Below are 24,335 nucleotides of genomic sequence, written 5' to 3' on the forward strand. Positions count from 1 at the left end.
AAAAGACAGGATTGAAGTGGAGGGCAGAAGGAGAGGAAGAATGGAGTTAACAGACAGAAATCCATTAACTAGGCTTTACTTCCCATACTCACAGACCAGATCACTGTGGTGGGTTTGCCAAAGCAACCCACACATCCGAAATGAGGGTGGGTTTACCAGCCATTAGTGTACAAGTACAGCAGCAATGTTCTGCTGTCTCTGCTACTCAGTTGACCGTTCTATTTGAAAGTGGTTTGATTTTGGCCATATCCTTTGCAATGCTAGATATTTTCTTGTGTGTGATTGTACTTAATTTAGAACCATAACATTGATAGCTCTGAAGATGTTTTTCTGACCTGCTCAACCTTTCTAGTGTTTTGTATTTTCACTTGCTTTCTGTGTCCCTAAATATATTAGGTTATTTTGAAGTGGTTTTGTGTTCTTTGGTCTTAACTGCTCTAAATGGCTATACGTATTTCTCGTGTCACTATTTCTTCTGGAAATTGATTAGCCATTGCATGACCTGATTGCTCAGTACCCAGAACTCCTCAATAGCCCCTATCGGTTCCACTGAAGGTGACATCTTCTTAATGATGTATGTGTGTGCATTGTGCTTCTGTTCATATATATGCTTACATATGTGTATGCATATATGCATAGTTTAGAGATAAACCCTTTAATCTTTAAACTGTAGCTCTTTGAATACTGTGCTTGGAGGGAGTCCTGAAAAAGACAAAAAATTCTTTAGCAAGTAGCTTTATTACTCAGTCTAATTTGACACACTTAAAGAGGAGAGTGTCATAGAAGCCATATAAAAATTACATAAAGTTGTCCTATTGCTAACTTCTTTTGAAGCATTTTCTGTTTTCTTGTACTGTCTTTTCAGTTTTCCTGCCTACTATTTCAATGTTTTCTATGCATGTAATTGTTGCTGTTATCCTTACTATTTTGTTATTCATTTTGCTTTAAAGGTTCTTGATAAAACTTCTTGTGGCAGTTGAGTAACAGGAGTCTTTTCTTTTTTTCTCCATTTATTCACTGCTTCCTTTGTCATGAGGTTGTGCCTTTTCTTTGGGCTGTTGGAGACTTAACAGCAGGCAACATCAATACACATTTTATGAACATATTTTAGAAAAAAATGCAGGGGTGTTAAAATACTAACATAATAGAAAGTATTTTATAGGCAGCATTTTTCCATGTAGTAAACGTTAAGCCCCCCAGATTTTGAAGACACTGAAATCACTGGTGAGAAGATATTTAGTTGGGGGTGGAAGTGGGAAGGGAGGTGGGAAAGTTAAGATAATCTTAAATTGTTTACTTAAAGGGATTTAACTGGGCTACTTAAAGTAGTCACCTGCTGTTTTGTAAATGTTTGTTTTTTGAAGAGTAAGCTTCTCCCCTTTTGAAGATGTTTCTGCACATACTGTGTTGTCATGGAAAGTATTCCCTGAATATGTCTGAAATTTGTGTGTTTTTCTTCTAAGCTCCACAATGAGGATGACCCCCCAGAGCCTTCAGCAGCTGAGCAGCCCTCCACGTCTACAACAGAGACTGTGCAGACACCCCAGACAGCAGCCTTATCTGAAGCAGATACTTCCCCTCCACCGTACTGTAGCATAGCTGTAGAAGCAGCTGCAACCTCAGGTATTTTTTTACATAGGAGCTTGTCAGGGAGGAGTGTGTATGAATCAGAGCTTGGTTCAAAGTGGTATGATGCTGCGGTATGGTTTTTGGTGGGGTGTTTTCTTTTTTTCCCTATATTCACACAGTTGCAGCAAAAAGCTCTGCTTTCATGCACAGTCCTTTGTCCGGTTATTTCAAAAGAAGCACACTACTAAATTACGGTGATTGTTCCAAATTAGTAGGCTAAATGGATGTTCATTAATTAATGTAATAGGTTTTATTTAAGTCTGCAAGTAGTTCAGTTCCACATTTAATCTACATCTTTGATTAGTGGTCCATTATTAGACCTCAGTAGCAATTACCATCAAAACCCCAAACCAGCAAAGCACTGAATTGTCAAAACTCAAACTTTCTAAGTGCATGCCATCGGTTGTTGAAAATATTGCAATGAAAAGATTCATTTTGCTTTAAAGGTTCTTGATAAAACTTCTTGTGGAAAATGAGTAACAGGAGTTTTTCTCCATTTATTTACCGCTTCCTTTGTCATGAGGTTGAGACTTTACAGCACGCAACATCAAAGTCCCTGTTCAGGAAAATTGCTTAAATTTGCCTCTCCCATGTGCCAGATAAATATTTTAGAAGTAATCGTCAAGGTAATTTTTTTCATGTTGATTAAAGAAGCAATTTCCTACCCCTGTTCTTTGAGACAGTGTTTGCAAGTTTAAAGCATAGCTGTGCAGAACTATTTCTATATATAATGTCCTTGTGTTGGTGTGCTGACAAATCTTTTACGAAATGACCTCTGCTGACATATCTTTATCATGTAAGCAGTCTTGTTACAGACTACTGCTAGTTGTAGGAGAAAGCTCAAGGTGTATTTTAAATAGTTTTTATATTTTGTTAATAATTCTATTCTCTGTGATGATGTTCTCCTATTTCAATATATAAGAATGAATTCTGTGGTCCATTTTGATAAAAGGAGCTTTTCTAAAAGAGTGTGGTGAAATTGAAATCTTGGAAAAACTGTTTTTTCACAGAACTGGAGTTACTAACAAAGCCATTTTTATACAGCATGATTATTACTGGACTTAAGTAACTAGTTGATGTTGACAATTGAAAGCATTTTCTAGGATATTTCTGTGCATGTCTTTTATATGATTTGGTAAAAAGCCGTCAGTTGGAATGCCTAGGGATGTAACTCAGATAATATGATTTCTTTTTTCCATAAATTTGTTGGCTCCTTCCAGCATCTAGGTTAAGGTTTGTGCCTTAACCTAGCAACTAAAAGCACCATAAAACCATTCACTATTTTATTTCATTAAAATTTGGTTTTTTTTTTAATTTACAGTAACTTGAAATACAAATCTCAATTTCAGCCTCTGTTGAAAAATTTGTTAAAGCTCAGTAATTATGGGCATATAAAATTTAATATTCTTGACATCTTTCTGGCTTAAAAATGCATTACTTCTTTATTTTGAACAGAAACACACAATGAATTTTATCCTGTACCACCTCCATACAGTGTAGCTACCTCTCTTCCTACTTACGACGAAGCAGAGAAGGCCAAAGCTGCAGCAATGGCTGCTGCTGCAGCAGAAGTTGCCCAGCGAGTAAGTGATAAAGTTCTGCTTTATTTCAGTTTTGTGAAACGTTAGGCTAATCTATTTCTAACAAATAACCTATTTATTAAAATAATAGTTGGCTGGTGATTTAAATGTTTTGGATGCTTAAGTTTTGTATAGATAGTGCAAATTAGTTGTAAAGTGTTATGAAAAGTGTATAGTTTCACTCCTTTCTGAGGCATAGCTGGTGTCTAAACAGCTTTAAAAGCCAATTTTTTCCCTCGTTTTAATACTTTGTCCAGTATTTCATCATCTTTTAAGTAGTCATTGCTAATGTTACTTTGTTGACTTATTGCTCATATTTCGGGTTTCAGATGTTAAAAAAAAAAAAAGCCAAAAACTAAACAAAAACAAACAAAAAAATCCCTCCACAAACCAAAACCACCCCGAATTAGAAAGGAAGGAGAAGTATAACAGTCTGGGAGGGGCAAAGCCCCAGATAATGTAGATCTTCTTAAAAGGATCCATAAAGGCATTGACACTGAAGTTCAGAGAAATGTTCCAAGTACTTAAAAAACCCAACACCCTCCCCCCCACATGCTATGAATTACACTAAACACTAAATTAAGTAATAGGTATATATTCAGTGTTTATAGTTTTGTAAGAATGAACATTATAAAGAATACAGTTTTCAAAATAGAAAATCGATATTGCAGTTAGTGGCAAACATTAGCTTTGTAGGCAAAGTTCTTCCCTTTTTTCTCCCAAGTTTTGGAATGTGGAAATCCTGCTGTTTGGTAGTACTGGATATAATGTACTACACCCAAATTAGGCATCCAGTGCTTTCACTAAAATTCTCCACCTTGAGATCAAATGTGACTGCATTTGAGATGCATTTAAAATCTTATTGATTACAGTGTGCTTGTGACTGTCGAAAAAAATTCTGCTCGCTCAGTGGGAGGCTGTTCCTTCCTTGGCTGCTGTGCAGTAATCACAGTGCCCAGCAGTCACTGTAAGGTATGCGCAGCTAAAGTTAAATTGGATTTGTGTATCATCGTCAGTGAAGGCAAATGTGTTTACTAAATGCAGTAGGGAACCAGAGACATTTAAATGGTTACTTGCCAAGTTTCTGCTATGAGGTAATGATATCCAAATGTAACCTTTTAACTGTTTTAATAGGAGCATGGGTTCTGTGTAGTCTGTCTTTACTGCTTATCATATAAAAAACTCTGCTGAAATGCTGGTCTGAATGGAACATTTAACCTGAAATGATAAACCTTGAAACTTACTTGGAACATAGCAACCTAAACCTTAACTTCAAGGGCACCATTACCAGTCCTGTGATGCTTCAGACAGGTCATGTGCAACTCCCTCGCAAGATTCTTGTTGCTTTAAACTTTGTGCATCTAGAACCCTATGAGATGGAAGTCTCAGACATGCAAGCAGTCTTCCTTGACCTGAATTTCATGGGGAAAACCAAAATCAAGGACAATTTGAAAAAAAAAACAAAACAAACCAAAAAAGGACAGTAACTGAACCTCTACAGTTTGTGTTGTGGGACGACAATCTGGGTTTGGTTGTGCAAGAAGGCAACTGGCTCAAAGTGAATGCAGAGGACAGAGAGGATGGGTGTAAGTCAAAATAAGAAAAGACAAAGGTGAACGGAGAGCAATGTTATGAAGGGAGTGCATAGAGATTTAAATGGGAAGCGGGAGAGAGGGGACTGCGACTGGTGGAGAAAGAAACCCAAGTGGGGACAAAATGGGTTACTTGCTGGGAAAGGAGCTGAAACTGGTATGTGAGAAAAGAGATTTAGGGAAGGAGGGGAATGTGGAGTTAAGAGAGTTGAATATGGTGACAAAGTGAGAAATAAACTTTTTTATGATCTGCTTTTCCAAAACGTGGTAGAACTTGACATCCAAGTACTAGGTGCTGACACCACACGGATTTTGCTCACTTGAGAAAAATCAGTGGGAACACACCGTCATTCCCCCAAAGCAGAGGTTGGCTAAGAAGTTACAGACTTACGGCAGTACTAAGTTAGTATCAAAAGTCCACTCAGTGTACCAAACAGCCACATCTGGCTGGCAGCTAAAGATCTCAAGTTTGAGAGAGTTTCTGCTCAGTTTGCTTCTGTGGATTTTTTTTTTTTTTTGTTGTTGTTGCTGTTGTTTTTTGTGGTTTTTTTTTAAGCACATGGATGCACACACATAAATTGTAGTAAAGAAATAGAATTGTAGTTAAGGTTGCAAAGCTGAGATTTGGGAAAAAAGAAACGCTGAAGTTGAGTTCCAGTTTCATAAATGATATTAAAATTATGTGCCAACATAGTTTTAATTAATGCCATTTTAATTACCGTACTACATGATGCTGCCATAAAATCTCTGCCTTATTTAATTCCTCTGATGGAGGAATCCACTAGGGTGGATTAAGGCTGTGTAGACTGTCTTCATCTGGCAGATGACTGGATTAAAAAAAGGGTCATATTATGGTTAGAGCGGTGTTTTGCCATCTTGAGCAGAAGAATTTTGATCCTTAGCTCTGAATACCTGTGGAGGAGCAGTTAAGTGACTTAAACTTTGCCCTACTGGTATGCAGTTGATTGTTTTCTCACTTTCATTGTCATGATGATCACAAGCAGTGACAGCTGCAGGCAGTATCTGACTTGTATGTTATGTACATTGCAAAACATAAAGTTTATAATATTTTGAGTTTTTATTTTCAGCCTCTTGAAACCATTGCTCTTAAGAATGTGAACTCTGCTGTGCTTACCTCTTCACTACAATAATGTGAACAGCTGGAAAAGGTTAATTGTCCTTATGTTACCTTGAGTAATACATGAAGCTGATAATTGTTTCATGGTATAATCCAAAGTGTGCAGTAAAGAAGGCAAAAACCTCATTGAGCAAAAGAGAGGAAAATGATATAAAAAGGCAGATGTTTAATAAACAGCATTCTTTTTTTTTTTTTCCTCTTGGATCAAGTAGGGATCTTAAAAAGCATCAATGTGATCATATTAAAGATATATCTTCATCATATTACAGATTGTATGAACAATCTAAACTTAACATTTACCAAAACTTCTAGTACTTGTTTTTGTAGTTCTTTGTGTAGCTTGTCTTACAAGAATAGATTGTATATAAGCATTTATTTCAAATGCTCCCAGGTAGCTCAGTGCATCAAAGAAATTGTAGCAGTCTTATGTCATCAGTTAGTTACCTTGGCTTTCGGTGTTTTCCTTCAAATTCTCAAGGTCAGTTATGAAAGGTCAGTTAACATGGGCAAAAGTATTGCTAACAGTTAAAGGACTTGTCTGTATGTTTCAATGGATGGCTTTTACTTAATGCTTTTCAGTTGCATTTGTCTTATGTTTCTCTGTTTTTACATGCTTAGCACACCCAGTTTAGGGAGTCTAGGAGTCTGTTTGATTCCTCAATCGTCCAGAGGTATGGTATAGTTCTCTCTAGTTTAGACTTAACTATGAATTTTTCTGCTGGCAAACAAATGCTTCTGGGTTTCATTGTGCCTTTCCCCCACCACTATTAAATCTATATTGTTTTGTATGCTGAATGGGGTTTATTGAGTAATTTGACCCTTTCCTCACAAGTTTTTCTCTGTAAATCCACTCCATTGAAAAGAGTTATGTCAGTCTAGTTATCCCAGGGGTTCCTGAAAACTTGGGTTCTTTACTTAATTAAAAATAGTTTTGTCTCACTGTACACCATGCTAGGTTTCAATTTGAAAGAAGTTAAAAAGCATTTGAGGGAAAAGAGAGTCCTCTTTTTTTTCAGAATACTACAGGGAGAGCACTATAGTTTCAGAAGAGTTAATAGGTGTGACTTCAGGAGATGATGTGTATCATTTGATGTTCTTTTCCTTAGAGCAGTTACTCTGTGTGACATGCCATTTATGTTGATAATGTATTTTCATGTTTTGATCTTTCTCTGGTCATAGAAACAGCAAGTTTTCTTTTTATACAGATCTCAGCATATTTAGCAAATAAGAAATACTGTCTATGATCCTTAACCTGGCTAAATTTGTCAAAAATCAATAGGAGGTACTGAAACAATATCATGTATTTTATGAATTTGTGTTTTGTTATATGACATTCTTCTAATTAAAAAGAAATATAAAGATATAATTATTCTTATTGATAAAAATATCCCTAATAAAATTATTGCAATGGAATTGCACTTAGTTCTGAGCATCAGCAGAGAGGGCAGTCATTCTTCACTGTCTGTTTTCCTCTATGAATGGTGGCAAACAGTTATATTTTGAAGAAAGACTGGGGCAGTTGACACCAGCTAGATCATATGAGAGCACTGTGAAAGGCAATATTAGAGACGCTTGAGCAGTGGCCAGTTAGTGTCTTCAATCTACAAGGACTGATCATAAAACGATATAATACTAAATCATATAGGTAGAGGTTGAACAGGGTTTAAGCGCAGGAAACAATTTATGATACTTTTCATATGCCAGTTTTTGGAGACAGTAAATAGAACTCAGTTTAATACAATTTCCTTTTGACGTGGACTGTGATAAATTACAACTTGCTCACACTTACTACGCTAGTGCCTACTTGCAAATGTCTGCTCTCATGTCTGTGGGATGTACATTGACCTGTATTCCTCACATGTGTAAGCCTTAAAGAAACCTGTGCATATAGAGAAACCTGCTAAACTTGTTACTGTAGTTAAGCAAAATTTTCTGAAGCAACATTTTGCATAGAGCATAGTTCACTAATTGGTTTTGAAATGCCAGTATGAACAGTTCAGTAGTTAGCAGTAAAAAAAAAAACCAAAAATTATTTTAAATGGAGTTACGGGTTTTCACAGACCTTCTGAAGTTGAAATTCAGTATTTTTTTGTTGTTGTCCTGACTTGAAAAAGGAATGTTTGTGACGTATTTTAGAGATAAGCACATTAAAATGCAGCTTTTTGTTTAATGCATATTCAGCTCCCCCTTTTCTGCCCCCTCTTCCTGCACCCCGGCTTGTAGCTGCAGCAGCGTTTGATTAAATAAACTAATGCTTTCATAGTGACTTAAGATGACCGTTTAGGGAGATCTGGAATTATGTGGAGTTGAATTATAGCCCCTCAAGATTGTTGTTCAGCTAGCTTTTTGTGCTTTCCTTGGAATTGTGTATGTTAATAGCAGTATTTTTAAAGTAAGTTATCCAGTACAGAGTCTTGGCTAATTAGTCTGAAGTAAGAGCACAGCTGGAATTTCACGGCACGTTACGAAGTTGGCTGCCTTGAGTTGGTATAGCTCGTTCTAGCATAATTGCTATACCCTGGTAAATTATTTTGCTGTGTTGACAAAGGTGAACATGTCAGTTATACGACAGAGCTTTAGATCACTGTGACTGTTTAATGCCCATTTAGTTACGAGCTTAATATACAGGGCGTCTCTGCCCATGGCAGGGGGGTTGAAGCTAGGTGATCTTATGGTTCTTTCCAACCATAACCATTCTATGATTCTATGATAACATTTGCCATAGTGACTAAATAATGTGTTAAAATCAGAGTTACATCATTTCAGTAGTAATTGTTTGTGATGGGTAAAATAACTAGATAAATCTCACGTGAACTGATTTCCCTTGATTTGATTTTTATTAATATGACATTTCTTAATTCTCATACATTATGATTTATTGGAGAAAAACAGGAAAAGAATGTTACTCAGGAATGTTACTCAAGGTTTGTTTTGTTGTTTTTTGGGTTTCTTTTTTAAAGACCAGATTACTGCTGCTACTGACAGTATTACTTAATTTGTATTGTCCTACATTGTTTTGATGTTCTTCATTTAAGCATAAAGATGGTGTGTTTCACTGGTTTTACAGTTTCCATCAAGCTCTCTTTAGTAGGTGCTGTCATTATGAAAACCTTTACATTTGCCAGTTTGCAGTTGCAGCGATCTATAGCTATACATGTAACTGCATACCTAAGATCTGCCAAGTTCTTTTGAAAAAACAAGTACTGAGAAGCATAAACCCCTCATACTGTCAGTATTTTAAGATCTAGTATTTTGACATGATGGGTGAAATCTCTGGATCGTTTTGACTGACATCTTTGTTTGCTTTTGTTTGACCTTAACTCAAAAAGTGCACTGTACTTTAGAAGACTTTTAAATGCTTTCAATCTTTTCGCGCCCTCTAGTGTCCCTAGAGGTTTTCTTTTTTTTTGCCTTTTTGTTTTTGTTTTTTTTTTTTTGTGTGTGTGTGTGTTACAGGATAGTCAAATTGTTTGGTGCAGCGCTGTTGCATCAGCAGTTTATTTTAAGATACTAGCCTTACTCTGTATTTTGGGAAACATTAAAAGACTTTTCTGGCAGGAAAAAAATAAAACTTCCTATGCAGTGACTTAAAAAAAAAAAAAAATAGTTTGGCTGCATGTAAAGATAGCTACAGTAAGAAGAGGTTTCTTTTGGTTTTGATTGTCAAAGTGCACATATGAAATAATTTCTAGCTTAATTTGAAAATGAATAGGCAATATGTACATATCTTCTACAGAAGCATATACAGAAAAATTTGGCTCTGATAAACAACAAATAAGACTTGTTTTATCAATACGAATTATTTTTCCTTTAAACTTTCTTGATGTGGATGTGTTACAGAAATGTCAGTTTTCTTCTTTTAGCTTTAGAAACATAATTAATACTTTAATCCTACAGATAGTTATTCTAAAATAAACTTTTCACTAAATTATCACTAACCTGTAAATCCAGGAAGAAGAGTATCCACCGCGGGATGATTTCAGTGATGCAGATCAGCTTAGAGTGGGCAATGATGGCATCTTCATGTTGGCATTTTTCAGTAAGTTATCTTGTATCCCAGACCTACTGAGGTATATCTTAATTGTACCTTTTTTTCTATGGAATGTGAAAGATAGCTGCGATAAATTGCATTAATGTACTGTAATGAATGGATTTATTTTTTACCTGTACACATATATAAATGCTTCCTGTTCCAGATTTAGCAAATATATTGCACTTTTTTTTCTGTGGTATCTGCCACAGATAAGGGAAGAAAGTAAAATCATATAAATGTTTTGAGGCATACCAAGGCTGCACTGTTACCTGTGAGTTGGAGATTTCTTGCATCTTCTATTTGGACTACCAATTAAGCCGTTAAACTCTGGTTCACAGAAATCTGGTAATTGATTTTTTGAGGGGGGGGGGGGGGGGCGGGGGAAGAGATGTGCCATATAAAGTTGCTGGTGCTAGTGTAGAGAATTAAGTAGCTGTGGGTGGATATTTGGAACAAATCCAGCCATGCCCATTTTCAGGTTGAACTAACCACTGTCATATGAAAATGTCTTTGGTAATGTCAGATTACAACCAGCACTACATATAACACTTCTTCAGGTACCGTGTGTGCACTGTGCATGTTTTGTAAGTTATGTACTGCATTGAGCAAAGTTAAATTTAGCTGCTGTGAGTTGCTTCTAGAAAGAAGCTGCTTCTGTTTTGCTAATTGCGTATTTCTTCCTAATTTCTGAGGATATTTTCCCTTTCTGAAATAAATGTGTTTGGCAACTTGGATGGAAGCCAGGGATGGTGTCAGGGATGTAGCTTTTAAGTATTCATCAGAATGAAAGCTGATTGAGATGCACTGAAATCTCCTTTATGTCCTTCAGCATAGATCTCGCCTTAGTTCTTCTTTCTTTATTGTCTTTCACAGCCTCTTTATTTAACTGTTACAGGTGCAGGTTACAGAACTTTAGCAGAATCCTTTTTTTCATATTGGCCTATGATGTACTGGGACAACGGGTGTTTGCATCCTTGGATAAAAATATGTGTCTACCTCTCATAACAAATATATAAATACATGTATAGGGTAACAAATGAGTTCTGTAGTTTGACTTCTTTGTGTAGTTGGAGCATAGAAAGTGGATATATTCTTGTGTCAAAGGCAGGTATGGCTTCATTTCTTTTTCCCTTTTTTCACCGTCCCTATGTGCTATAACTTTCTGTGTTTAACCTATTTAGGTTCTGCATTAGCACTGTGCTTGGAGGTCAGGTGCGTTGTTGGCTCTAACGTGTTTTAAGTTCATAAAATCAGTTTTCCAAAACTATGTGTGCAAAACATTGTGTCCACCTTCAAGAGTGCAGGCATTTACTTGGATAAACTGATAACTTTCTCTTCAAATAGCTGTTTAGCTGAGACTATGCAGAGCACTGCTCTTACACATTTAACAAAATACTTTGTAGATCATATTTTTTTTATTATTCTGAAATTGTTACTGCAAACTTTGCTTGCCTATGAATGAAATGTATAAAATGAGTGCTTACACATTGTAAGATACTTATGCAGGTGTGTGTGTAATTGGGATCTGTGTTATCTGCTGTGAGAAAATGTACTTGTTTGTGTTCATGGTATGAGTTCACAAAAAAACGGAGCACTTAGCTGTACTACTAATTTTTAGTAGCTTCTCATAGGGAAACTTCAGAACTAACTGAAAAATGAAGTTAACTTCACTAGGGTAGATCGTAACTAATGGGTGATATATTCCTGTCTCTCTAATAAAGGAGATCTTCTCCTCTAATAAGGAGATAAAAGCCTTTGTCAAGTTGATGTATGTAAAATTAAGAGAGCAAGAATTAAAATGAAATTTACAGTATGCTATCTTTTGGGTTGCTTTTTCATGGTGGGATATGTTTAAATGCTGCAAGTAGAAGTGGCACATCACAGATAGCCTAGAGTAAGCTCCCTTAGTTAAAGTGCAGGAGAACAGTGTCAGAAACTGTTGTCTAGTGAGAAAAGCGTGGAATGAATGACTTGTTCCAGATGTGCTCTCCCACCTCCTCCTGTGAGTGACTGTTATGTATAGTATTGGTAGAAAGATTTTGGGGGGAGGGCTGGCAGGGGCAGGCTGCCTTTGTTTTAAATATAGTGAAGTTAGCATTTTTCAATTACATTTTATTCAGTTGAAGTATAATAAAATAAAACTTTTTGCTGAGCTTACCTGTATATTGCAGCCTGGTCTAATGGGAAGTGCCCCTGCCGATGGCAGGGGTGTTGGAACTAGATGACCTGTAAGGTCCTTTCTAACCCAAACTATTCTATGAGTCTGTTGCATGAACTCGTGATATGTAGCTACCATCTAGTGGTAGCTGCCCAACTTGCATAAAATTGCTGTCTTGAGGCCATCTAGTGGCCACGTGTGTTTGTTTGGGGGTTTTGTTTGCGTTAGGAGCTGCGTGCATGAGAGTTACAAACATATTTCCCATCTAAGTTATAAAGTACTGTTCTGTTGAGCATAACTAAATACAATGAGCCAATATAAGGAATCAAAAGTCCTTCATATGAAGAAGTGGAGTTTTTCCTTTAGCATTTGATTCAGAAACTTCAGAAAAGATTAGAAAACAACCTATTTTATTTCTTATATATGGTAAAATCACATATTTAAGAAATTGGTGTTGCTCATGAAATCCGTGATTATGTTGATAAGCAAAGAATCTGCTCTGTAATGGTCAGGGCTGCTGCCTGTCCATTTCTGATTTTGAGGTAAATGAATATATTCATTAGTTAATATATCAGTGACTATATTAATTTTGCATTGAATGTGAAATGCAGCAAATATTGCTATTGGATAACTTAATATGTTTTTCTATTATGTATGTTTAGCTCTGCTGTGCTTTATACAGCATAGTAGACTCTTTCCAGAATGTCAGAGGAATTTGTCAATAGGCGAGTTTCTCAGAATGATTTTTTGATTGATATGCACAACAAAAAGGAGGAAATTCTGTGCTTTTTCTTCATTTTGAACATGGCTATAATTGTGATAAAGCAAGTAATTCGTGACTCAAAGGGTTTGATTTTCATGCTGAATCTGCCTGTAGTGGAAGTCATCTGATTGTCTTATCCTGGTTCATTATGTGAAAGAGGTTTTCTGTGTAGTGATAAAAAGTATGGTTTTCCCTTAAACATAAGGAGAGCTTGAGAAATATCAACCAGCTTTTTCACCTGTGGGTCCCAGAAGGAATTACAGGCCTCATCTGGATTCTCTGAAACCATGGAAAGGAGTTTTGGGTTGTCCTTACAACTTGGAAATAATGGATATTAGTTTGAACCTCATAGGTTAATAAGGAGGAAGAAGTGGATAAAAGTGCTTGATGATATAGCCAAAGTTTAAGTTATCATACAGAGATCTGATTTGTTCTCTTTGAACAACATCTGGACAATTTAAACACTATATACAACTCTCACCAATAAATCTCATGATGTGGAAAAAAATGTACATACTATCTTAGATGCTGTATTAGAACATACAATAGCCATATGAAAATTTCATAAATGTTCATACAGTTTTCAAAGCTATAAGATTCTTTAAACAGTCAGTAAACTGCACACAAGTTAGGATACCCACTTAGGGGGTTTCAAGCAGGCACAAGTTGGAAGGCAGAGTTGTAGCACAGGCTCAGGGTTAGCACAGCCTTGGTTGTATGCTTCCTCAGGAGTGGTAAGCATGGTCTAAATTTCTGGTGGGTGGGTCCTTCTTGCAGATGTAGGAAACCTGACTTCTGTATATCCACATCACGAATGTTATGCAGGTTTCCCTCAGTCATGTAGGAGAAGGGGAAGGGAAGTAATTTGAAATTGCAAATGGTGGTAGGAGATGAAGGAGCTGGTTTGGGCATGCTTTTTTCCCTTTGGTTATCAGGGGTGCCTGGCTGACTTTCGTACACAATCACTTAACATTTCTTAACGTAGAAAAAATTTTACTTGCGTGGTTGCTCTGTACATATTGAATATAATGCAAAATAATTGGAACAAGGAAGCTTCTAGATGGGCATTAAGAAGAGGTTACCAACAAGGGTAATGGAGCAGTAGAAATAAATTGCCTAGGGAAGGTTTTGAACATTCATCACAGAGTAGAAAAAAAAATTCTTGGAAGTTGATAGCAAATGCTTCTAGTGATCATCTTCAGACTTAAGGTGAGCTCTTCAGAAAGGAGCAAAAAATGTGTACCACTTTAAAAATGGAGTAAATTCTTTGAAGAAATGGAAAGAATAATTTCTAGTGGTGCATGATGTGTAAGTATTAGTTTATTGCCGTATGTTTAGTAAACCTAGGCCAGGTAGGAAATACTAAGCTCTTTGGTGTTTGGTGTATATTAAAATAATAAGTCATTGGACAAGCAAACTGGGGAATAAAGGATGTAACTTCGCATGCTTGCTTTTATATATATATATATATATATAGTTGCCATTATAAGCTTATCACAGGCTGATCACAGCCACTGTTAAAATTTGGAACCAACCTTAATCTTCAGTTTTATTGGCTTCTTTTCATGATACTGGATATAAACTTAAAACAGGTGATTAATGTGTAGCTGTGGAAAGCTAAGTAAAACAAATCAGTAAATGAAGTGCAACAGCAGTTGAGGAAAACAGATTTGTTTTAGTATGCTTGTCATTATTGTTACATCTTCTGATGTATTGCAATATGTATTTCTTAAAACCTTGCACAAGATTGCTTAATAACTTGGCAAACTAAGGGATTTTTGTTTACTGTACATTGTGGGAGTGTAATGAAAGGATGTGTCTATATTGCTTTGCAACTGAATGAGAACTGACAAAAAGCTAGCATGGATTAATAAATTATTAATGACTAAGTACAGCTTTCTACATAATCTTTGCCTTAACTCTGCAGTTATTTGAGAATGAAGAATGGCAATGGCTTGTCAAAACCAAGTAGAATTATTTTACTCCAGCTTCTTTGGAATTGCTGTTAGACAAAAGACTTCTGATTTCTAACTTTAATTTTTGATATGAAAAATCCAATGCTGGTTGCTGCCCCTTCGAAGAGGGCATTTGCTGTGTATATAGCTGATGGATAGCCTCATTTTGCATATCGGGTTTAGAACATCCCATGCTTTGTATTTTGGCTGGGATTATTTTACTGCAAAATATAAGGAGAAATACAAGTACAGTGTAGTTGTTGTGAGTGCTATGTTGTCTATCAGGAAGACTTTATTAAAAAAGACCCTTTAGTCCAACCCTCCTTCTCCCAAAAAGCAACTTCGTATCTGTTTTTCACTGAGTTGTGTTGTTACAAGGCAGTAACACTAGTGGTTATGTTCTCTTTATGTGAATTACATTAATATAGACCTACTTTCTCCTCTTGCTGTCTTCAGGAATGTATAAACTCAAAAATCTTATGTTTTTCAGTACCACTTGTCTGTATGGTGTTAGAATAGCAAAGAAAGATACCAAAATCATGATGTCAGTGGCAGTCACTGTGAGTTTCATCTAAATGTGTGAAACTTTTGAAAGAAAAGAGGACAATAGTTGAAAGCTGGGCTGAAATATGAATCTAAATGCTAGCGATCTCTGGCATAGGAAATGATTGTTGTTACAGAGAGTTTAGTCTTGCAATAGGAGTCCAGAAGATGAACACAGAACCCGGCTGCACGGACAGGATGGTCAAACTAAAGTTAAGAATGCTTTTTTATTGTAAACAAGAATTGGAGTTGGGACCGGTCTTGTTCAGCATCTTTGTCGGTGACATGGACAGTGGGATTGAGTGCGTCCTCAGCAAATTTGCCAATGATACCAAGCTGTGTGGTTCGGGTGATACCCTGGAGGGAAGGAATGCCATCCAGAGGGACCTTGACACGCTTGTGAGGTGGGCTGATGCCAGCCTTATGAAGTTTAACCATGCCACGTGCAAGGTCCTACACCTGGGTCGGAGCAATCCCAGGCAGAGCTGCAGGTTGGGCAGAGAAGAGATTCAGAACAGCCCTCCGGAGAAGGACTTGAGGGTGCTGGTCGATGAGAAAATGAACATGAGCCGCAGTGTGCGCTTGCAGCCCAGAAAGCCAACCGTATCCTGGGCTGCATCAAAAGGAGTGTGACCAGCAGGTCGAAGGAGGTGATCCTGCCCCTCTACTCTCGTGAGACCTCACCTGGAGTATTGTGTGCAGTTCTGGTGTCCTCAACATAAAAAGGACATGGAACTGTTGGAACAAGTCCAGAGGAGGGCCATGAGGATGATCATGGGACTGGAGCACCTCCTGTATGAAGACAGGCTGAGGAAGTTGGGGCTGTTCAGCCTGGAGAAGAGAAGGCTGCATGGAGACCTCATAGCAGCCTTGCAGTATCTGAAGGGGGCCTATAGGGATGCTGGGGAGGGACTCTTCATTAGGGACTGTAGTGATAGGACAAGGGGTGATGGGTTCAAACTTAAACAGGGGAAGTTTAGATTGGATATAAGGAAGAAGTTCTTTACTGTGAGGGTGGTGAGGCACTGGAATGGGCTGCCCAGGGGAAGTTGTGAATGCTCCATCCCTGGTGATGTTCAAGGCCAGGTTGGACAGAGCCTTGGGTGACATGGTTTAGTGTGAGGTGTCCCTGCCCACGGCAGGGGGGTTGGAACTAGATGATCCTCAGGTCCTTTCCAGCCCTAACTATTCTATGATAATAATGTGATTGTAGCAGCTTGTTTGTCTTTCTATCTCACTTTTAGGTATGGCTTTCTTCTTCATGAAAGCCTGTATTAGTGTCAGACCAGGAGCATTGTCTGTATGAGAATGTTATGGGAAGCTGAAGTCTTATGAAGGACGAGGTCATCTCTTTAACTCCTGAGCAATGCCATTTATATTTCATAAAGTGAGTGGATGCATACAAATAGTGGATGTTGATACTTCTAGAGAAGATAGTAGATACTTTCTCTTACTAGTCTCTCCCCCCCCCCCCCCCATGCTATTTTTAACCTTAGCTTGATGGAGAAACTTGTTGTGAACAGTGTTGGAACATGCCAACGCCTTTTCTTTCAAGAGTTGGGCAAATAATTCAGTGTTAAACGTCCATCTAATACTTCTGCAGTGACTGTAGATTCTATTTTGAATATTCCTTTAGAGGAAGGGTAAAACTGCAATTGTGTTCAACTTTGATTCCCCCTCCTATAGTTATGATGGGGAAATCTATTTTTATATTATGTATAAAAATATATATTATATATAATAACTTTTTTCATATATATATAACTATTTTTTAAGTATTCTGGCAATTCCATTAGTTTGCATAGTCCATTAGAAACATGTCTGTTTTCTGTATTTTTTAGCATGCCTGTTACTGGAGTCATAAAGTCACTTTTCATAGCTTGGCATAGTGGGGAGAAAGGGGGAGAGCGGTAGCTGTTATGCTGAGACAAGAACAGATATGAAATAAAGAATGGCTTCTGAAATACTACTCTTAAAAGGATGGTGGATTTTGAGAGCTTGCTTGAGATAGTGAAATCCTGTGTTAAAAAGAATTTATCAAATATATTACTTGTATTTTGGAAAGATAGGTAAATGTTAGGGTCACCGTGTCATTCTGTAGTTCTTACATGAGCAGCATTGTCTAGTGGAAGGTCCCCTTCCCATGGCAGGGGGTTTGGAACTAGATGATCATTAAGGCCCATTACAACCCAGACTGTTGTATGATTCTATTATATGCCAAATTTGATCAGCATTTATTCAAAGTTGTTTGCTGTGGGCCTTTGTTGTTGTCGGGTTGTTTTTTGGGGGCATTGTTTTTTGTTAAGATTAGTAACTAGGATAAAAGAAGGCTTTCTCATTGCCACGATCTGTTACTATTGGCTCTGTCTAAAGTAAGACGTTTTCTCACTTCTACAAAATGACTGTGTTGATGTAAGCTCTTCCAAAACCTTTCCTGAAAGTTTTATTTCTTTACAGTTCATGGAATCCCACTGCAGTTTTACAGACAAATTTTGCGTTGGTGGGCAAATCATTACATCTTCATGTGGATTGCTGAAGGAATTATAACAAGGTTTTAAATTAAGAAAAAGAGGTGGTTTATAGATAATCCTCCGAAATTTACTTAAGAAACCTCTTGATCAGTTTTCTGTTCCTAATGTTTTGCTGTAAGTGTTCAAACTTTTAGTGAAAAGACAAACTATTTTTTTATATGGTGATTTAATGCCTGAATTTGATGTGGGTTTTGTTTTTTCCCTGATCTGGGGGCTTGAAAACATTCAGGATTTGTGTGCAGGGGTTTTTTCCTCTGCCACCCTTCCATTCCTCCTTGCCTCGTCAGTGTTTTTTGTGTTTACTGTGGGCTTCCCTAATGTTTTCAGTTTTCCACTAACTTGCCCTTTCCAGAGCTCTTGAATTGTTGTCTTCTCCCAGTGCTTTTGTTTGGAGCAGGGTGTGTGTCTCTGTGTGTGGGGTGTGTGTGTGTGTTTATTTCTAGTTGCCCTCACCTACTTCCAAAGCTGGGATATCACTAGAGTTGGGAATTCCCGTACTTTGACCTAGTGCACGCAGACTGAAGTCAATACACATGATCTTGTTGACTGGCAAGTACATATGAAACTTTAACTTGTAAAACTACTGGGAGTATAAAAGTGTTAATTGAAGGAACGGTGGTAGTCCTGCTAAATGTCCTTTTTTGTTTCTTGATTTCTTAAGCTTCTGTGTAAAATTTCCAGGGCTTCTTATGTCTTATGCTTAAATATAGATCTAAAAGAGAAGACAGTAACCAATGAACCATCAGCTTCTCAACTTACCTTAATTTCTGTACTATGTTTACAGAGCAAGAGCGGATACTTTTATTCTGTTCGATCCAAACTGGATAAAGCTGAATATGCAGCCTTGATACATGCACGTATGTGTGCATATAACTATATTTTTGGTTATAAAAATGTAGCAAGGTTTTTTTTGTTTTAATCCAAGTCTTTTATGTTACAGTCCTTTGTTTGCATTTACCCTTCATGTCTACTGTCAACTGGTTAGATTTTTGTAGCAGTGTAATATTTCCTTTTATGTTGGAATTTTCTCTTGTTTAAAGTAGTAGGTTCCAGCCTGTTTACCATTTGCTTTGTTATTAAGTGACTATACCATGGGGGATGTCTGGGTTCAAAGTCAGTCTCTCCAAGCCTGAATTACCGGAAGGGAATTACTGACTGTGTAAGCATGTCCTTATTAGTTTAAAAGTAAAATTAATGTTAAGTCTGTTTGCTTAGCTATACAGGTTAACAGAAGCTACTGTTTTTCTTTTATTTTATAGTGGCGTTTATTTTCAACTGGATTGGATTTTGTTTATCCTTCTGTATAACAAATACCATAGCTGGAAGGTATGGTGCAATCTGTGGATTTGGTCTCTCCCTGATCAAATGGATTCTCATTGTTCGGGTATGTTTCATGATTCACGCTGTACAGACTCTGTTTGTAGAACAAAACCATAACAGTTTATTCAGGGATATATAATAATTCCAGTATATTCCAGTGCTTAACAGAGTGCCTAGAATTTTGCCAAATTCTACTTTAGCAGAAAATTTACTTCTTTATATTCATATATGCTTACTAAAGATGAAGTTAATCTATTTTTATCTGCATTTTAAATTCATGTTTCCACTAAAATAAAATGCAGAATGACTCATTCTTTGCATAACTACTTAAGGCCTACAGAAGAAGTGGAGCAAGTACCTAAAATGTCACTGTTATTTTGGTGTTCTGTATGAAAGATTTATAAATAACTTATCTGGGGGAGGGAGCAGTTCAGAAAAAAAATGTCTTCCTTGTATCTGATTCTTTTATTCCTTGTAAGATGCATACAGAATCAAGTCAAAATTGAATATTAACTTTGTTACATTTTTACCATCCAAGATGCTGAGTTTCTGATATTTTCACTGAAAGACTAGATGCTTTTCAGAAAGGTAGGTTAGCCAGATGGAAGTTACTTAGCATGATTATGTGAATGCTAGATGAATCACAATGATTCTTTCTGAACTTCAAGTCTATATGTCTGTGAGTCACATAATTTAAAAACTCTTCCTGTTTGATGAAGAAAGAAATCTTGGATCACTTAGTTGTTACAGTGAAGATTTATGACATTCCTGTGTTGTCTCTCTTTCTAGAGACACTAGCAGAAAGCTCATAAAGGTGTGTAACAACAATTTTGTTTTTATGGTGATACACAAGCACGCGTGTGTGCACAAAATCGTTCTGTTCCTTTGTTTCAAGCTCCTCCAAAGGCTTGTGCTACCCTTTCTCACTCAGGATCAGTAGTACAAAACTTTATCGTGTTTAAGCAGCCTGAGTTCATATATGCTCTCTGTGCCAGTTTTTACTTTGGGGTGGGGTGTAGAGCTGGGGAGAGAGCAAAAGCACAGTTTTGCCCTCAGGAAGGTTTTGCAGCTGTGGCTGCTTCTGCCTAAAGGAAGTGTAGGAGTAATGCACATGTGCCAGTGTTGGATTGCTGGTTTTAGTAAATCTTCTTTCCAGTTAAATAAAATTACAACTTTAAAAAAAAAAGCATATTGGGATATTGTTGTGGTTTAAACCCTAGCCAGACAGCTTGTTCACTCACTGCCAGTGAGTGGTCCTGGGCTGAGAGCAATCGAGGGCACACCCTCCGCCCCGGGGCTCTCCCCTTCCCCGCTCCCCTGGGGCATGGGGAGGAGGATTGAATGAGTGCAACTCCCACGGGTTGAGACAAGAACAGTCCAGCAACCAATGTACAACACAAATCACCCTGCTACCACCAACGATAACCATGATAAGAGAAAATAACAAGGGCAGAGAAACAATACCACTGGCCAAGAAACGAGTTCCACCTGGAAGCCCCTGTCCTTCCGGGTAACTCTCAGTTACCTCCTGGGCATGATGTGCTGTGGTATGGAATACCTCTTTGGCTAGCTTAGGTCAGGTGTCCTGTTTCTGCTTCCTCCCGGCTTCCCCTCCTCCCTGGCAGAGCATGAGGCTCACAAAGTCCTTGGCCAAACCAAAACATCATTGTTATCAGCTCTGTTCCCGAGCTGAATGTCAAAACACAGCACTGCGCCAGCTACCAAGAAGGAGAAAAATGACTGCTACTGCTGAACCCAGAACAGATATATGTTTAGTGAATTCAAACTACTGGCTATCAAGCCAGATGGGATTAATAATGTTGTCAACTTCCTGGGAATTGAGTATTCATTTAATACTGTAATGAAGAGTCAAAATTAAAATGCTTACTCTGCTAAATATAGAAGTGCCAGTATTTATATAGGGATAATGCAAGTACCAATTTTTCAGTTCAACTTGGGAATTCTGTTTCTTGCTACTTTTTTTTTCTTGGATTGCTCATATAAATGAAAACACTGCAAGATTAAACCTCTAAAGAATTCACATGATCTGGCAAAAACATGTGGATCTTGGTGCACAGTTACTTGAAATAAAATCAAGCTATACCTAGAGTTCTCTAAATGTCTTGGATTTTTATCTGGTTGCATGTGTGGCCCAGTCTCTTCTCTCTCTCCTTCTCTTTTTTTTTTTCTTTTCTCTCTCTTTTATTTAAACTGAATTACATGCCTTGATTACTTGATTTCTTGGTTGATACTACTGTAATGTCCTAGAAATGGCAAACGGGAAGCACTGTGGCAGGATGCAGTAAATATACTGAGTGATAGCAGGACAGGAAGCATATGAAAAGTGTGCAAAGCTATTAAATAGTTATTTTATTCCTTTTGGCAAGTTTTCACACATCTCCCCATTTCTACTTCTTATGTGAGTTTTGGAGACATTTGATTAGCCTTTTTATCAGTGAAGCATGCAGTCTGGAGTCTGGTAAAGGCACAGATACCTGTCTCCAATGCCATCACACCCTGCCCTCCAGCTGCCTCCCACATCACAGGGAGGACAAAACTGTCTACCATGGTCACTAACAGGAACAGTTGAAATGCCACTTCAAGGTTCATTTAGTTGCGTTCAGCTCACTGCTGGGAACTGAATGCTGGTTTGAAAATGAAAAGACTTTAATGAGTTGGGGGTCTTTATGGGGCTGGTATTCTTGGCAGCTATTAACAGTAGGGGGTATACAGAAGGTCAAAAGCTCTTCTTTTGAGGGGTCAGCAGAACATCCCTGTCTGATAAGATTAAACTAATGTGGCTTTTCGTGTTAATATCTAAAGCAGCAGGCTGCTGTAATGTGTTTGGGATGCAGGCACTGGGGAGAAAAAAGGAAAACAACAAGTGGTGATTCATTATAGTAGAAAATGTCAGATTACTCTGGCCAGTAATACAAAATTTTTAATACATGTATATACGCATACTTTTTTTAGAAGTTTTAAAATGACTGCCACAGACCAGCTGACACTGGAAGTGTTACTTGTATGTTAAATTGCTGCAGAAATACCAGTTTTGCATTTTAGTTGAATATATTACTTGTATTTAAATTTGCTTTTTCCTCTGTGCTTCCTGTATTTGCATAATGCATTAAATATGTCTTAATCATATCTCATACTGCAGCTAAGCTTTGTGTATGAATTTCAGTTTTCAGATTATTTTACTGGATATTTCAATGGGCAGTACTGGCTCTGGTGGATATTTCTTGTACTTGGTAAGTGGTGGTTGAAAACATTTGTGTTTTGATGTAGAGGTATTTAAAGATGAATCATGTCATTGTAAGTAAGAGTTCTGTATCATCATGTTTAGCTACGTGCTTTTCTGAAGCTGCTGATAGTTTTGTGTGTTACTTTTATTTCCATAGTATTCACGAGGTTATTGGTTACCATAGTGGTGTTATTGTGTGAACTGCGGAGTATTCAAATAACCTACAGCTCAAAAATTTTTTTGTTCATATGTAATTATGAGCATAGCTGAGACTTGTAGTTTGTGCTTTTTAAGCTTCTTCTACTGCTCTGGGGTTGCAGAACTGTATAATGAAACTTCAGCTTCATGTAGAGAACATATTAAAAAGTGAGTGATCTCTAATACTTGCATGTATAAACCTGAATGGCAAATATTCAATATTAAGAAACGTGACTGATCCTACGAAGGCAGTCTGCTGACTTGTACCTAAGTCACAAAATGTCCTTTTCTAGTCCTTTGAAATGCATACTGTGTCAGTAGTTTCTCAGCCAGACAAGAGAATGGCTTCATGCTTCCTGATCACAGTGCTCCTGTCATGTCAGCTTTCTTCTAAGAGGTCTGTCTGCCCATGTTCTTATATACCTCAAAATCTGCTCTTCTGTCTGTTTTTACTTAGGATATACCAAACCCCAACCACTGTACCTTTTTTTTTACTGTGGATTTTATAATTTGAATATGGAATCTGGAGTAAATTTGTTTCACAGAAGTGAATGCTATCCATTTTATTTTCTAGCTCTGAAGCATAGTTCAGTAGGTGGCACTCTTTCCTTTGAGTCAGTTGACTCGTGGCTAGCAGCAAATGTTAGAATAAAATGTTGAGTAAATTTAAAAAACAAACTAAGAAAAAAACCTGACATAATGTTTGTGACTCGCTATTTATCTCACAAGAAATGCCTGAAATCTTAAACTATGTTTAAAACTTTCTCTGTCTGCCCTTTAGTAAAGTTCAAGGGCATTCATCAGACTTCGTGATACTCAGCTTGCTGTACCGTTGTGCACAGTTTGACACATTACAGCATCAGTCCCTTGAATGCTTTCATACTCTGAGGTGATTGTATTTAAGTCAGAGGTGAAATAACTCTTCAGGTACAAACCTTCTGATGCCTGAGATTGAGATTTGACACTTTTTTCACTTGGATGAAAATAGTGTGTTCTTCCCCTAACATTTTCCTCCACTGTGTCTGTGGCAAAACCTGTGCATTTGTAATTCCTCTTTCTACTGTCTTTTGCATCACTTTTTCAGAAGGTAGCTCTCTTAGATTTGGGAAAGCCTTATTTTCAGTCTTAACTGAAGATTTTTTTATTTATTTTTAGTTTAGTTTAACTCACAAATTTGTAATATATCATGGAATAAAAGGCATTGTGAGGCATGCAGTATGCATCCAACAGTCGAAGTTCGCTTCTCTTCCAAATGTTTTGCGTGGAAAATAAAGCCAGCAGTGTTTTTAAACTGATAAAATTGATATAACGAGATTGCTAGAACACCATAGAAGGATTTAACCCAACAGAGCTACTTAGCACTGCTACTTAGCTACTTAGCACTGCTACTTAGCTACTTAGCATTGCCAGCCAGATCTGTATTTCGTTGTTTCGGGTAACTTTCCCATTAGAGTACACAAAGTAGCATGTCCTGTGTCTTTTTAGAGGTGAATTAATTGAGTTGGATTCTTTCCTTTTCGTAGTCCTTTGACATACTTGAGCCCACCTATTGCCATCTTCTCCTCTCTTCTGTCAGCATCTGGAAAAATCTGCTTGTACTTCATGGCATAGTGAAGTGGTCTGCTTCCAAGGAGCTGTCATGTACAGTTAA

The 24,335-nt window shown here is 37.4% G+C and overlaps 1 protein-coding gene across 1 annotated transcript in view; it reads left to right on the forward strand.

Annotated features, from left to right (window-relative positions):
• Positions 1 to 1,431: 1,431 nt before the first annotated feature.
• Positions 1,432 to 24,335, forward strand: part of NDFIP2 (Nedd4 family interacting protein 2) — a 28,429-nt gene continuing 5,525 nt past the window's right edge. The window contains exons 1-5 of the mRNA XM_062636955.1: positions 1,432 to 1,623; positions 3,085 to 3,212; positions 9,891 to 9,978; positions 19,182 to 19,306; positions 22,427 to 22,493. Coding sequence (XP_062492939.1) covers positions 3,180 to 3,212; positions 9,891 to 9,978; positions 19,182 to 19,306; positions 22,427 to 22,493 — 313 coding nt within the window. The 5' untranslated portion in view covers positions 1,432 to 1,623; positions 3,085 to 3,179. The remainder of the gene's footprint in view (positions 1,624 to 3,084; positions 3,213 to 9,890; positions 9,979 to 19,181; positions 19,307 to 22,426; positions 22,494 to 24,335) is intronic.

Source organism: Pezoporus occidentalis, unplaced genomic scaffold, assembly GCF_034315485.1.
Source record: "Pezoporus occidentalis ecotype Australia unplaced genomic scaffold, CSIRO_AGI_Poc_V1 ctg5, whole genome shotgun sequence".
Classification (NCBI taxonomy): Eukaryota; Metazoa; Chordata; class Aves; order Psittaciformes; family Psittacidae; genus Pezoporus; species Pezoporus occidentalis.